The sequence below is a fragment of the Hemicordylus capensis genome, chromosome 1 (genome assembly GCF_027244095.1).
Source record: "Hemicordylus capensis ecotype Gifberg chromosome 1, rHemCap1.1.pri, whole genome shotgun sequence".
NCBI classification, from domain to species: Eukaryota; Metazoa; Chordata; class Lepidosauria; order Squamata; family Cordylidae; genus Hemicordylus; species Hemicordylus capensis.
In genome coordinates, this window is record NC_069657.1 from 246,249,302 (window position 1) to 246,265,501 (window position 16,200).

Sequence of the window (16,200 nt, forward strand, 5' to 3'; positions counted from 1 at the left end):
GAGCTTTTCTTTTCCTGACACTGGCTCTACAGGTCTGGGTTACACTCCTGTATTTGCCCTTATGACTTGTCCTTCCTCCTATTGCTTGTCATTTTTATTTTCAGCTCATCAAGCTTTTTGTGCTGCCATATTGGCTTTTTTGCCTTCCATTTTTCTTTCTCATAGGAATTACTTATGACTGCTCCTTTAGTAACTCCTCCTTCAGACATCTTGGGCTCTTTTTCCTGTTAGTTTATTTAGGCATAGAATCTTGCCTAGGCTTCTGAGCTTATTAAATCAGCTTTTCTGAAATCCAAGATACATGTTTGAACAATGCTCACCTTTAGCTTTCCCTATGATGAATTCCAGCATTATATGATTATTTTGACTCAATTTTCTCACTACTTTAACCTCATTAACCAATTCTTTCCTATTGGTTAGGATCAAGTCAAGGACAACCAATCTCCTTGTTCCTTCCTCCACCTTCTTCTGAAAGGTGAAATTGTCAGAAAGACATGTCAGAAATTTGTTGGACGTTTGATGCTTAGCAGAGTTTGGCTCCCAGAAGATATCAGGGTAGTTGAAGAGTATAGTTTATTCTTCTTGTATTCTCCCTGTAGTACAATATTTGCTGTAAAATTGTGGTAATGGAAATCTTAGTTGTTGTCTTGAATAATTTAGGGCATGATGTTGGCTTTATTTTTATTTTATTTTTTAAAAAATTAAACTATGTTTAATGTTTCCTGCATACATAAATTTGATTTTAAAAAATCAGTGCTTATGTTGCATATTGACTAAGAAAATATTCTCTCTTTTTTTGGTGGGGTTTTTTTTGGGGGGGGGGGGCTGGCACATCAGCATAGATTGATGCCATCACCCCACTGTGGCATGCCCAGTTCAGGGAGTGCATCCTGGACTCTTTCAAGGTCACTTACAGTCAGAGTTCAATAAATTCCCTTTGGAGTCCTTTACATCCTAGCAGAATAAAAGCCAGAATCTATTGTCAGAATAGTTTGTCCTCTAGATGTTTCTGGCATCCTAGTTATAAGGTGCTTGAGAAAGCCCAAGACTGATACCATCGAGGAAGGCAAATATATATTTTCCTGGCAATGATTGTCATTGTATGGCTCTTTTGGCTTTTTTACAAGCCGAAATGTGGAAAGTCACACTGGTAGTTTTGTACCACTGCAATATTGATGCACGGTCTTCCCATACTAAAAGGCTGGTGCAGGTACCTCTCAATATAGTTGTCAGTTGAAAATCGTGGAGTAACTTCAGATCTGTAGGCGTTCATCAGAAAAGGAATAACAGGTCCTATAAAATACTGATTCGCTGCCACATTGTGTTTTTTATATGTCACTCAGCATACCTCTGTCCATCCTCTCTCATACCCGTTGTCTTTTTTGCATAAAGGTGATTGCATGTTGCTCAGATCATTTGTTGTATGCACTGCAGGGAAATGGTTTTGGAAGGGAAAGATTTAAATTGATTTGGCGGGGAGGGGGTCTTTATTTATTTATAAAAATATTACAATATTTCTATCTTGCCCCTCCAGCACACTGCTGCTTAGGATGGCTTACAATAAAACAATAAATAATACTCATAATTATGGGTGTAGCTATAATTGAGTGGATGGGTTGAAATAACCTGGGGCCCCCAGATCCACTCTGTCCTATCTTCTTCATTATCTCCCTATCTATCTATCTATCTATCTATCTATCTATCTATCTATCTATCTATTTATTTATTTGATTTCTATATCGCCCTTCCAAAAATGGCTCAGGGCTGTTTACACAGAGAAATAATAAATAAATAAGATGGCTCCTTGTCCCCAAAGGGCTTACAATATAAAAAGAAACATCAGATAGACACCAGCAACAGTCACTGGAAGTACTGTGCTGGGGGTGGATAGGGCCAGTTACTCTCCCCTGCTAAATAAAGAGAATCACCACATTAAAAGCTGCCTCTTTGCCAAGTTAGCAGGGGAATGGGGGCCACCAGAGAGAGGGGTGAACACGGGCCCCCTCTCCCCTAGCTATGCCCCTGCTCATAATAGAACAGCAAGAAAAAATAGCAGCTAGGTTTAAAACTGAATTAAAATAGGAAACCCAATTTTAAAATGCTTCAAAAAGGAGGAGTTTCAGATTATTTTAAAAGCAAAACAAGGAGACTGATGAAGCACTAACTAAAGCTGAAACAGACTGAAATACTCTGTTGAATACAGTAAAATAAAATTGATTTGAAGATGGTATCTTCTTTCAGGCATGTAAGCATTCACTTACAAGAGACTGGAAAGTGTGTTTTGGATATTAAGAAATATATAATAGTTCACTAGATGACCTGAATCAAACCCGGGTATATGTTGTAGCCAAAAATCCATTCCAAAAACAGTGGAAAATTTACCTATTTAATCTGAATCCAAGTTTATATTCAGGTCCATTTATCTCAATATAAACTGCACAGTAGCTTTAAATGTTGTATTTGTGTGCTTAAAGTTGTTGCTGTGGTTATAAAACAGTTAAAATTTCAAAGTCAAGAAGGTTGATGCATTATTTTTCAATAATGTGAGCTCTAATAGCTTCGGCGCAGGTTGCAAAACTCTGGCATCTTTACTCTTGTGGTTGTTGTGGTATATTGGAGCTCTTTTATAAGGTTAGTGTTTGAATCATTATATTTTTATGACATTGTCTTACTTTTTTTATTTGAAGCAATCTGTGCTTGAACTTATCCTCTCTTCCATGCTGTAATTAATACATACAATTAAAAGGCGAGTTTTGGAGTCTCACTTATGCAGTGGGCTCCCAGCCTTGAAAATTATAGAAGAAATACTCTGCACACAAGGAAAGAGATTTCCCATTTCATATAAAAAGCATGTCTTCACAGGAAGCCTCTGTGTTGGGTATGGGTCTGAATTGCTGAACAGCTTACTTTTAAATAATTGGAAATATCTCTGAATATCACAGAGGATAGTCCAATTATCTATATGTTGGTTTGGTAGATGTTTACCCTTTGTTAAGCGAAGGGGGTCGTGAATTGGTCCAGGTGAGAGCTGGCCTTTCAGGTCCCACAGGTGAGAGCTTTGGGAACCTTAAACGTAATGACCCCCCCCACACACACACACACACTGCATTTAGAGTTGAAAAATCAAGGCAACAGCTTTATAGTGTCTGCTAAATGGAATTTGTCTCCACTTTCTTTTGTTGAGTGGATCAGTTGTTTACTCTTTTGTTTCTGGCTCAAGTGTGTCACAGAGAGCTTTATTAAATGTATTGAGGGAGCAATAGGAAGAGCTTAGGATAGAAGTGTCCTGATTGCTGGTCTTTGGGGAAGCAGGAGATATGGCAGCCAGGGCTGAACAGGCCACTTGAGGGAGAATGTGGTTAAACTGCTAAGGATGAGCCCCGTTTCTTTTCCGTTCCCATCCAAGCAAACTCAGGCTCAGATATACAGTATCAAAATCTTGCCACGCCTACCTGTTGCTAACAGATGTGTCAGTGCATGCAAAAACAACTGCTATCCCGGCCTGGTTTGCATCGCTGAGGCCTGCCTAAACATTAGTTACCAGTTGTTTCACCAACTGCCTTCTGATTTTAATAGCTACTGCTAAGGACACCTGGGACAGCCTATTACTTACGAAGTATATACTAATCATATGCCACATCTTTACTAAGTATATAGTATTCATATGCCATATCTTCATCTCATATGGCAGGTTGACCTTTGAGTTCAATGTTTGGAGTCAGACAAGATGATCTGGGAATGTCAGTAGTGCCCTTGTCCTGGTGTATAGGCTGGGCCCTGGTGATGTATAGGCTGACAATGATCCTGGCATCCTGGCCTCTGCAGGGATGGGAACCTGTTCAATTGGTCTACAGAGATATTTCCTGATAGCTCTGGAGAAAATTCCTGTTGAGATGCTTGGTGATCCTCTTAACATTCTGGAATATGGAGATATCTTAAGCAGTAGACATGATCAGTCCTAGATGTTCCATCCCACTGACTAGAGCAAGACAGGCTTTCTGGTATTCTAGGGAACTTGGGATACTTCCTGGAATGCCAGAAGCAGTTGGGATGATAACTGGAATGCACTGTTCCCTGTAACCGGGATTCCCAGACGTTGTTGACCACAACTTCCATCATCCCCGGCTGCAGTGGCCTTTGGCGGGGGATGACGGGAGTTGTAGTCAACAACATCTGGCGAGCCCTCTAACAGGGAACACTGCTGGTATGCATATAGATGAATCTGACCGAATACAGTCTAGAGCCCCTTTTGAAGGCCTACTCTGTGACATACCTGCTAAACAGACAAAGTGATGGCTTTTAAAGTAGTGGTGCTCTCATATTTAGCAGGGAGATAGCAACTTCCTTACTCATCTCAGCATTAGCACCCTTCCTAATGCTTGTTGTTGGTGTCTCCCTTATGCTTCTTTTAGATTGTGAGCCCTTTTGAATCAGGAAACCATCTTCTCATTCCTTTTGCTATGTAATCTACATTGAGAACTTTTGTTGTTAAAATAATCTACTGATGGGGATAGTCTTGGAAATGGTATTGAGATTGGTAGTCTTGAGAAATTTCATGCCAAGGCTCCCAGATAGGAGCAGCTTAGGATTCCTAGCCACCGTAGCAACTATGGACCTACCTCAACGGATATCTAGTCCAACTTGTTTTGCATACTTTGGACCTGCTTTTTGATGGGCAGGATGTATGCGATTTGGAAATGGGGGAGCGTAATATAACTTTCTTGTCGATGATCAAATCATCATCTGATAGGGTTTAGATTATTCAGAGGTTTATGGATCCATTATAGCCCTGTGGGTAATTTCCCAATTCCCAATGTCACAGCTAGCAACTCTGCTGAAACACTGGTGTTGAGGAGACTCTCCAGGAGGTTGGCATTGTCACTCCTAAGTGCGCTGCCTGTCTTCACAGAGTCAGACTGGCTCCTTGGTTTATCTCAGAACTTAGGATAATGAAGCAACTCAGACGATAGCCAGAATGCTGCTGGAGGAAAACTTGTATCTGTTCTGACTTGGTCTCTGCAGAATTTGGATTCTTTGATTGACTTTCCTACTGACCAAAGTACCTCCCTCTTATCTGGATGAAGCCTCCAGACTGAGGTTTTAATCCACATAAGGTAGAGAGGTTATTAGTCATTAGGAAAGCCAAGAAAGGGGATCCAACCTTTGTTGAAAGAGCAGGTACATATACAGCTTGGGGATGCTTTGTTCTTAGATGCCCAAGTGGAATCCATGGCCACAACTGCCTGTGCACAGCTTCAGCTAGTGCCAGCCCAACCCCTACCTTGAGCAGGCAGATCTGGCCACAGTTGTCCATGCCCTGGACATGTCATATTTGGATTACTGTGTAATGCATTACAATGCATACATGAGGCTGCCCTTGAAGAGCATTTGGAAGTTTTAGCTAGTACAGAATGCTGCAGCCAGAGATATGAATATATCACCCCAATTTTGGACAAGATTTGCTTACCAATGTGCTTTCAGATCCAATTCAAGGTGCTGCTTTTTCCTTTAAATCTCTAAATGGCTTGGGCCCTGGATATCTGAAGGACCATGTGCTCCTAGCAAAATCTGCCTAGCTCACAAGATCAGCTGGAGAGACTGTGAGGCCTGTTTGTCATGTGCACAGGACAGGGTCTTCTCAGTTATTGCCCTTAGGCTCTAGAATGCCCTTCCCAGAGCTTTGCACCCTATAATGTGTAAGAAGTTTACTATTACCCTATAATGTGTAAGAAGTTTAGTACTTGGAATAATCTGCTTTTAAATTAGCATTTTTGTTCTTAATATTAATGCTGCTTTTATTTTCTATTGTTATTGTTTTGGGTTTTTTGTTTTTATTGTTACATTATGTACATCACCTTGGGAAAATGAAAGGTGATTAATACACTCAATAATATTCTAAATAATGATGGTTCAGGCTATCCTAATTGTATGGGGGAGGAACCTGGGTGTGTAGATCTCTCCTTCCATCTGGCAAGCTTGAAAATCCTTAGAGAAATAAATGAAAATAATTCAACATTAGGTACTGTGTTGAATACATTTCTCACCTGTTATAGCATCAGCTTTGGTCATTTCTTCCCCTTTCCAAAAGCCTATAATACTAGGCAGTGTCAGAAACAGCAGCACTATTGGGAGATGTCCAGCTAGTCTATGAAATATGGGTTATTGGCTAGATATTGTCCTGATACTGATGTTTGTTTGTATAACTGAAAGAACGTTTAGCCCAGACTGTTAAAGGACTCGGATAAAACTTAAAATACTATAGTAATTTATTATACCTAGGACAGAAATGAATCTTGTACATGGTGTAAAGATTGTATAGGTTTGTGAAGGACAGAAAGATGGGGGGGGAATAGCAGTTTTGACACACACACGCTCAATTTATTTATTAGGTAATTAGCAAAATAGGATGTCATATTTTTGCACATATCCTGAAATAGAATCCCTAACCACTTGCTAACCACAGTGATCTTTTAATAGAAAAAGTGGTTGCTTAATGCTTCCCCACCAGAAATGTTAAGATTAAGCTTGCTATTAGATTGCAGCCAGAACAGTCTACAAAACAGGAAGAAAGCCTTGCTATGCTTTCTCCCTCTTTTCCTTGTTTAAGTTGATGTGATAATTCATTACAGATTTTCTCTTTCTTTGACAGAGTGCCTACCGCAGAAATGGGATGATTTTTCTTGCTTGCTAATATGGATGTGGCTGGAGCAACAGGAAAGACAGTGTTATATTAAGGTGATTTTTTTTCCCCTGTCCCCTTCATGAAGTGGGGGAAAATAAAAACAAAAAACTCTGTCTGTGTGTACTTGTGAGTGGGCTGGCTTGTTGTGACTATCAACTGGCTGACTCTGTCTCTTTTTTCAGCCCCCTCAATCGCTACTCTTGTTTTCTAAATGGAACATTTAGCGAATTAATGGCAGGATGTTTGGGATATTGTGTAGGTGGATGAGAATGCAGGTCACACAGTTTTGAAATTTCCAATAGATTTATTGCTGTCAGCCCACATATCTAAGCTGCAGTGTCCTTTTTTGTTAATTTTAGTTCATGACTTTATATCCTTTTATAAAGCAGGTTTAAGACCAAAATAAATCAGAGTATGGTTTATTTTCTACTCATTAAACTGCAAATTATCTTGCTTATTTTTCCTTATCAAGAAAAGAATTTTGTGTGGTGGTTGATATATTTGTGTTTACAACAATAAAGCCATTAGTCATTAAATGTAATTCAAAAACTTACGTATTGCAGTGGTTAAGCACAAGAGCTGTTAGCCAGGAAGTTTCTGATTAAAACTTCATCCCAGTTTATGATTTCACTGGACAAGCCATCTCTTAGTCTCAGGTCCATTTGAAATATGGATATAATAATACTAGTTTACCTTATTGGCTTTTATTAAAGTTTTTTGCGAGCCCAAAAAAACCATTCACAGTGGGCGATCTCCTGTAAGGGTAATCCTGGTGCATCTCTGCATCAGCTGTGGTGGCAGCATTCAGTCACTCCCCGTGCAGAGGTGTGGCAGAATGAATCACCCTCAGAGATAGCTGCCCATGGTGTGTCTAGATCAGGCCTGCTCAACTTTGGGCCCCTAGCTGTTTTTGGACTATAATTCCCATAATCCCCAGCCACAGTGGCTGGGTATTATGGGAATTGTAGGCCAACATCTGTAGAAGGGCTGCGGTTGAGCCCCTTCCATTAGGAGGCACAGGAGGATTCCATCAATCCTCTTGGCCCCTTCCATTAGGAGGCACAGTCAGAACACCAACTCATGGACTTTCTTGTAGGCCAGTTGATTCTCTTTCACACTTTCGGCACATTTTGCAGGTATACTGTATTTTCACCAATATACCCCATGGGGTATACAATTTTTTGCAATCCAAAATGGGGGGCGGGGCAGCTGCCGTCTCTGGAATTAAGTGGATGTAACATTATTTTTACATAAAAGCAACTGGATTAATATCTCCATTTATTTACTTAAGTAATTATTACTTAAGAATTATTACAAAGAGCACTTTGTTGGGTTCTAAACATAAAGTTCCCTTTATTATATGGCAAATTGTAAACCAAAATAAAATTTAAATCAAAGTACAGTAGGACCTTTAATCTTCTGGAGAAATTAAAGTATTGCAGAGGCTTCCAGGTGTGGGCAATGCAAGAGGTTTTTTTTACGTAAGTGACTATCAGCTGTGAGTTATACTTGGTGTGCAGGTTATACTCATGTGTGGGTTATATTCACAAAAATACAGGGCGAAAAAGTTTTCAGCAGCATGACTGAGATTATGTATTTGAAGCTCTTCAAACACTTAGGTTAAAATGCTATATAAATAGTAGTAATGATAATCTCTATGTTCTGTATTTGGATGGGGGCTTCCTCATTCTTCTTAAAAAGTCATGGGATACAGATTGCCACTGAACATATAGAGCATTCCCCCCCACCCGATGCTTTGGACTATGTTCTTTATTCTTAAAAGGTGGGCATTTGAACAAGAACAGTGCATAAGCCATGCCCAGGATCAGATAATGTGCTTTTCCAGCTGAGATAAAACAGCCAAAGTCATAGTGAGCTTCAAAAATCAATAATAACATTTAAGACTTCCTATTACTGAAAGCAGTGGGTAGTACGGTGATTCAGTTCGAGTTAGAACTGAATTCGAACCTAACTGCCCAGTCCACAAACTGATTCTAACGAACCAACAGGCGGTTTGGTCTGTGCCTAGAACTACGTTGAACAGGTTCAACCCGGTTCTAGTGCTTGCCAACCAGATTCCTCTTTACAAGCATCAGATGAACCCCACAGAGCACTCCCCTCCCATCAGCATGGGTCAGCAGAGGCCCGGTTTGAGCCTCCACACATGCACAGAGGCCATTAGAGTTACTTCCGCACATGCACAGAGGCCATTTGCATCAAATTTGCGTGGTGACACAAATGGTCATGCCATTTGCGTCAAATTTGTGTGGTGATGTAAATGGCCTCTGCACATGTGCGGAGGTCACTCTAGTGCCCTCTGCACTTGTGTGGAGTCCCAAATCAGGCCCCTGCCAGTCCGCACCAATGCGGGTGGAGTGCTGGCGGGGCATTGCCAGCCCACCACCGCCAAGGAGCTGGTGGTGGTGCATAAGTTAACCTCCTGCCCACCATTCTTCATAGGGTTCCCCTGATGCTTGTAAAGGGGAATCCTTACCACATTCCCCTATGCAGGCACTAAAACCACTCAAACCAGCCCAAAACAGTTGATCCAAACCAGGCCCGATTTGGGCTCAAACTCCAACCAGCCCCCCTTTTGGGAGGGCTGGGCTGGTTCAAGCTTGAACTGGGCCAGTTTGAATCAAACAGTCAACCCAGTTCAAGTTTGAACCGGTTCACAAACCCCTAGTGGGTAACATCCAGGCTGAGAGCTGTACAAATGGAACTAATCTGCCTGAGCATGGGGAGGGTTCTCCAATCTCCCTTTCTCTCTCGAGTTCCCTGTGCACTCCCAAAATATGGTTGGGGGACCATCAGCAGATTTTGGGGGGACAGCGGGGGCTGCAGAGGGAGGGGAGAATTGGCAAAAATTGCCCCTCCTCCCTTTGCACAAGCAGAAGAGTTCAACTTGTGCAACTCTTAGTCTGGATTTTACCCAATAAAATGTGGTTAGTGACTGCATCACAACTTCGTTTGGTCCAATGCCACTTTTGTGTTGAAACAGAGCTGTTCAGCTCTTTGATCCCATCGTACTCCCACTGACTGTTCCAACTTTCTCTGAGTTCTGCTGAAGAATGCAGCTATTCTTTTTTTAAAGACTATGTCCCACCTATTCTTCTTTTCTAGCTCATGTAATGAATGCCTTTACTTTTGTTCACTCTGCACTTTTTATTTTTTATTTCAAAGAAAATAAAGATATTAAAAATATTATTTTCAACTGTAGTATTATAGAGCAAGTACTGTATTTACCTGAATCCAAGACGAGGTTTTGATATTAGAAATCATAAGGATGTCTTAAATTCAGAGTCCTGCTCCTCTTGAATAAATGCAGTTATCACTTGTATTTAACCTCTACTTTTTAAGGGGGTCATCTTAAATTTAGAGTCATCTTCAATTTGGGTAAAAACAGTAATCTGGAACAAAAGAAATTTGGAGTCCATGTTTTCCAAGTGCTACATGGGAGCGGAGCCCATTCTTTCTATGTTTCTTATCGGTTTTGTTTTGTCTATATTTTTCCTTCAGGGATTTATTTGTTTATGAAGATTTCACAGTACAGAGCAAAGGTTCTGTGATGAGCTCGGAACAGGGAAAGGCTTTGGGTATCATTTTGGACTGGAATGAAATTGAATGTTTTGTTTCAGGCACATACCACCATTGATTACTGGCAAATGCTACATCAGTAGAGTTAATTAAAAAGGGCCCAAAACTATAAAGATTCCAGAAGATGTTAATATTCAGCCAACAGAATTATTAAATGATTGAATCTCCAACCACCTCACTGGACAACTCTTCAAATTGGAAATGTGGATCATCTCCTAATGACTAATACTACTGTTACATTCAATATTTTAGTGGTATAACTGTACTTTAAAAACAGTTTTTGCATGCAATTTTTCTGGAACTAATCTGCATGTTAAACGTACTAAAAATAACATGTACTATACAGTATATTAAAAAACCTTTCTGAAGTTCTGTCTGTGCTTGCTGAAATGTATGATTAAACTTTTCTTTTTTATCATCACTTCTTATTTTTCTTGGCGTCCATAATGATGGAAAATTATATGCTTGCTGTAAACATCCAGACTTTTTAAAAGGACACCAGCATTTATTGTATTTGGTTTCGATCTGCAGGCATATAGGCAAAAGAAAACATTTTGGGCCAAGAATACTGGAACAAAAATTCCTTTTCTAGCTGTATCTCTCCCAGATTTTACATTTTTTGAAAAAAATTGCATGAGCAGAAAAAGCACTGGCATTTATTTCTTACTGGTATACTTACAACCCCAGAGAATGAAGAATCAACATATATTTCTCTTAAAAATATGACAGATCGTGTTTTTGTTGGTCTGCTGTATATTTGTCTGTCTTGAATAGTCTGACAGGCAATTATTTATAAAATCTAGGTTTGCCCAGTAAGCCCATATAATAACCTTTCTCTTCTCTACATAAGCCAAGAAGCAAAAATTATAAGGAAAACAGGCTATGTTTTGTCTCACTATCTTGGACCAGCCTATATATATTCACATAATGGATGAATAGAACATTCTTTGAAGCTTTCACTTTTCTATCCCATCTCATATTCTTATTCTTTATTCTTATACTCTGATCTTAATCACATCGCTTAGATGTAATCAGAAAAATAATTGGGACTGCCATGTGTTTTGGATGAAAGTCCCATTGACAATAATAAGAGAAGTGTTGGGACAATGTTGCTGATCCTGTTTTAGAATCGTCATTCATGGGCTGCATAGGTGACATTCCAACACAGACTTAGGTACACTTAAGCCCACTGAAATCAATCAACGTGTTAACTCTGTGTTGGAATGTGGCCAGAAGGAGTAGGCAGCCAAACTAAATTTTCAAGAAGGAAATTGTGTGGTATAATTTTTGCAATATGGAATAAGTCACTTAGGATCAAGTGCTATATATTAACAGACCTGTGATTATATACCTTTCAATTTGCAAATAATATTGGTACTGAGAGTGATTGAGTTTGTTCAGGGTACAATTCTCTACATGACTACTATCCACGAATGCATCTGATGGGGAACACTACAGCATGGTGTAGTGGTTAAGAGTGCTGGACTAGGACCGGGGAGACCTGAGTTCAAATCCCCATTCACCCAAATACTTGCTGGGTGACTCTGGGCCAGTCACTTTTCTCTCAGCCTAACCTACTTCACAGGGTTGTTGTGAGGAAAAACTTAAGTATGTAGTACACTGCTCTGGGCTCCTTGGAGGAAGAGCGGGATATAAATGTAAAAAATAATATAAAAATAATAAAAAATAATGAGAGCATATATACATGCTCATTAGAATCTTCCTCGGCATGGGAAGTAATATCAAAGAGAAGGCTAGGCTAGAAATTCTGTATGAAGCACCATAAAACATGGCCATCTTAACATTTTGAATTGGCCCTTAAGTTTATTTACACTGGAACCACATAAATAATTTGTCACTTGCAGTTTTGAGTCAGGATTCATTTTCTGTGCATAGAGGCCTGAATTTAAGTAGACCTGAATACGGAACCAGGCTTAAGGGCACGCTTGGGCCCTTAACGCTGGCTAACAGCCAGGGGGTATGGAGCTGGGTTTGGCGGTGTGGGAGCGCCGAGATCCGTGGGGATGCCGACGGTTCTCATGGACAGCCAAGCTCGGGATAGGCTGCCCACACCTGGGCTTGGCTGCTCATGAGAACAGCCTTGCTGTACAGGACAAGAAACCGATCTGTGTTTGAGTCTGTTTGCTTGTAAAAGAGTCATAACATCTGCATGTTTAAAGCATGTGGAAGTGAAACCTTAGAGGAAGCTCTTTTTCATCGCAAGTCAAGGTTTTAGGCATCTCCAAGAGCTTGAATAAGAACAGCTAATAGAAGTTCTACAGAGACTTTTCCTGCAACAGTGTGGAAGTTTGTTCCTACCCTCCTTGCAGCATGGAAGGGCTGTCATCTTCCATTTCAGTCAGTCAGAATTGATGTTACTTCACACTCAGGAGGCTCTCAGCAGCTTGCAAGGTTGGGCCTTGGAAGTAATTTCTTTGGATCAGGGTGCCTTGGGTCAAAGCAGGATTGCTGTGGAAAGAATGCTTTTCTGGCATTCCTCAGATTTAGAGGGGACCACATTTGCATTAAAGCTCTGCCGTCAGCCATGTGCAGTTCTCATAAAATATTTTATAGCTTCCTGTCTAGCTCATGCGGAATGTTTCATAGTACATAAACACTTCCACAGATAATTTAAGGATAAATAGATAGTGACATTTGTCACAGGTCTAGCCCCAAGTTGAAGACTATTCTATTACAGTTTATTGCTTAAGTGAATCTTCTTTTTCTTTTCTTTTTTTCTTTTTTTTGAGTCTAGGGACCAGGTTAGGCTTTTAAAAATTGAACTGTACATCTGTAGAGAGCAGCACTACAGCTAGGAAAACTTGGTGGCATGCACTAAATCTTTGACTTTTTCAGAGGGCAACAAGCCAATGTTGTGCAACAAACCATCCCTGGAGGAATTGAATGTACATTTGGTGGCTTAAGTAAGGCCAGATGGCCTTTAAAACCAGTAAGGATAGAGTGTGTGTGTGTGTGTGTGTGTGTGTGTGTGTGTGTGTGTGTTTTAAAAAGAGTAGCTGTTCTAATGCAACTTTTTATGGTTCCTTATGACAATTATACTTTTTAAAAAATCCTATATTGTGGTAAGATGCGAATCAGATACTAGAGCTTTCATAAATCATTGATGTGTTGGCAATGGAAGATGACTACATATTCTGCTGAAGCCTTCAGCTCTTATTCCTAGGAATGATATTAACTACTGGAGTGAGTATCGATTGCCCTTTCTCTATAATCGGGACAAAAGTACAGTTATTTCACTTTGTTTCTAAAAATGAGGAGGAAACCAGACTAGAAAGACCAAGGAAGAACAATGCATAAATTTAAACATGAGGAAATCATTTTGTTTTGTAGTACCCTTCATCCAGTAATTAGGAAATCGTTCTTCCTAACTATGGGAAATATACACCAAAAATGATAGAAATTGTAAGTATATTGAAGAGTTTGCAGGTGGGGGAAAGAATGCGGTAAAGTGTGTATGTTCTAGATTTTTTAAAGGCACTTGCATTTTCTCATAAACCAAAAAGTGTGGACCTCATAATCTGCCTCAACTTCAACCCTGTGGAAGCAGGGTTAGAACATAAACACTTTCTATGGTTTCATGTGTGCTCTCTTTCAACTTAGCTTCCATGTACCCACACATTTCTTTGGTCTTTCACCCCCAATCCGCTTTCCCTGCATATTGATGGGAACACTGAAGCTCAGGACAGTAGCCTCATTGCCTGCACATTGATCTGCTTTTCCCATATGCTTTCGTTTGGGCTACATGTTGATGTTAGTCAACATATGTTATTATAGGCTATATATGGTTGAACAAGGTTGAAAGATGAAGGATATAAATAGTGAAATCAGATGGGATATCACATAAGGGGGCTCACTAATCTTTATATTTGCCCTGTAAGGTGGGTTTATATATCCCTATATAATCCCTATTTTAATTACCTTCATAATTTGTTCAATGGTTCATGAAGTACACTAGATACATACCATAATCCACTGAAAGTTCACATACTGCTCCAAAAGTGGAGTTCAGGGCTAAAGCTGAGAGAGAAGGGCATACAACAATCCTGGAATGTACAGTAGGTTATCACAGAGGTGAACTTGTCATGAAAGGCAAGATACACATTTAACAAATAAAAATTTCCTTTCAAATGAACATGACACAAATCTCAAATCACTTGCATACCAAATTACTGGAGAAACTGAGCCAAATCACCCCCTAAAACTGAAGTGACAATATAGACAATTGTGCAATAGACAATTGAACAAACGTAGACAATTGTGCAGAAAACATGTACACATGTTAAAGATCAAAACTGAAATGGATTTCTTCATGGTATTGCTCATGTACATGCAGTAGCATTCTACCCTCCCCTCATTTTGACACCCATCCATCAAAAATGGAAGCAGTAGGGAAGCATGCTAAACCCCACTAACTGAGCAAAGAGAGACCTTTTTAAAGTGGTGATTCTCTTATACTTAGCCAGCGGAGAGCAACTGGCCCTATCCAATGCCAGCGCAGCATCCAGTGGCTGTTGCTGGTATCTGCCTTATGTTTCTTTTTAGATTGTGGGCCCTTTGAGGACAGGGGGGCCATCTTCTTTATGTATTATTTATTTTTCCATATAAACAGCTTTGAGAACTTGGTTGGAGAGTGGTATATAAATATTTATCGTTGTGGCTGCAGCAGCAGCAAACTTGCTCCTATCATAGTGAAAGCATAAGCCAATCACTGTTCATATTACCCATTCCTACCTCTTGCAGCTGGGGAAAGGATGTACCTTAGGCATTAACTGAGTGTCAAGGCAACGTCTTCTTTCTCCACCAGCCTCAGTTCAGTGTCACAGACAGGCTGGCTTTACCTCCTCTCTTAGACAAGGAAGGAGCAGGTGGAGAAGGCAGCACTGCTTGGTCTGGCTTCCTCATCGCTTCAGCAGCCATCCTGAGAAAATTCTCTTAATGTTTCTCCAGCAGAGGAACCTGAAATTCTCTTTCCAATTTCACTTTGAAGAAATTTCAGTTCTTTGTGGTGGCAGCCACAAAGATGCTATCTTATTCAAAGTTTATTACGGTCTATGACCAGCAGAAGGGGGGGGGGGAGAAATATAATTAAAATATAAATAATTTTTAAAAAACACAAAAAAACAAGTCAACAGTCTAACCCATCAACAATATTATAACTGAAAGGTTATAGAGCAGCACTAGGACTGTTAATTAAAAACTGGCGCACTCTTCGAGCTGCGGCACAAAAGCCCGCCACTTTCCGAGTAATAGCAATAGCACTTACATTTATATACCGCTCTATAGCCGGAGCTCTCTAAGCGGTTTACAATGATGTAGCATATTGCCCCCAACATTCTGGGTACTCATTTTACCGACCTCGGAAGGATGGAAGGCTGAGTCAACCTTGAGCCCCTGGTCAGGATCGAACTTGTAACCTTCTGGTTACAGGGCGGCAGTTTTACCACTGCGCCACCAGGGGCTTCTAATGGCAGGTATGCTGTCCTCAAGCAGGAAAGCCACTTGTTGGCTAGGCGAATTTCCTGGGAAACGAGCCAACAGTGGAGATATTAGTTCTAAACGTAAGTCCCTATAAAAGGAGCAATAAAGCAAAACATGTTCAATTGTTTCAACTTCCCCATCACCACAGGGGCATAGACGCTCCGCCTAAGGAGTCCCACTGTAGCGACCTTCAAGGACAGCAGAGGGAAGGCATCTACATCTGGCCTGTGTAAAAGCCAACCTATATCTGGGGATGTCTAATTGTTGCCGATAAGATAAAGGAGCAACAAGGTACCTTGTGGTATTGTTACAGTAGAAACCCGGAGACTTAGATAAATCTTCCTGCCGCTCCGTGTCTAATATTTTCTGTTTCACCAAGGCACGGGCTTGTGATACTTCCATTTTGAGTAGGGTAAGCGGAA

At 40.3% G+C, this 16,200-nt stretch overlaps 1 protein-coding gene and 1 long non-coding RNA gene across 10 annotated transcripts in view; one reads left to right on the forward strand and one right to left on the reverse strand.

The window, feature by feature from the left end:
- SUPT3H (SPT3 homolog, SAGA and STAGA complex component) overlaps positions 1-10,700 on the forward strand; it is a 376,915-nt gene extending 366,215 nt beyond the window's left edge. For 8 of the 9 annotated variants that reach the window (XM_053284109.1, XM_053284108.1, XM_053284106.1 and 5 more), the window contains 2 exons: positions 6,650-6,735; positions 10,202-10,700. In XM_053284109.1, the coding sequence (XP_053140084.1) occupies positions 6,650-6,691 (42 nt within the window). In that variant the 3' untranslated portion in view covers positions 6,692-6,735; positions 10,202-10,700. The remainder of the gene's footprint in view (positions 1-6,649; positions 6,736-10,201) is intronic. The other variant, XM_053284107.1, reaches the window with a different exon arrangement.
- The window catches only part of LOC128339740 (uncharacterized), a 50,135-nt gene continuing 39,612 nt past the window's right edge, over positions 5,678-16,200 (reverse strand). Inside the window, exons 2-3 of the long non-coding RNA XR_008313193.1 lie at positions 9,929-10,092; positions 5,678-5,985 (exon numbers count right to left, since the gene is read on the reverse strand). This is a non-coding gene — a long non-coding RNA (uncharacterized LOC128339740). The remainder of the gene's footprint in view (positions 5,986-9,928; positions 10,093-16,200) is intronic.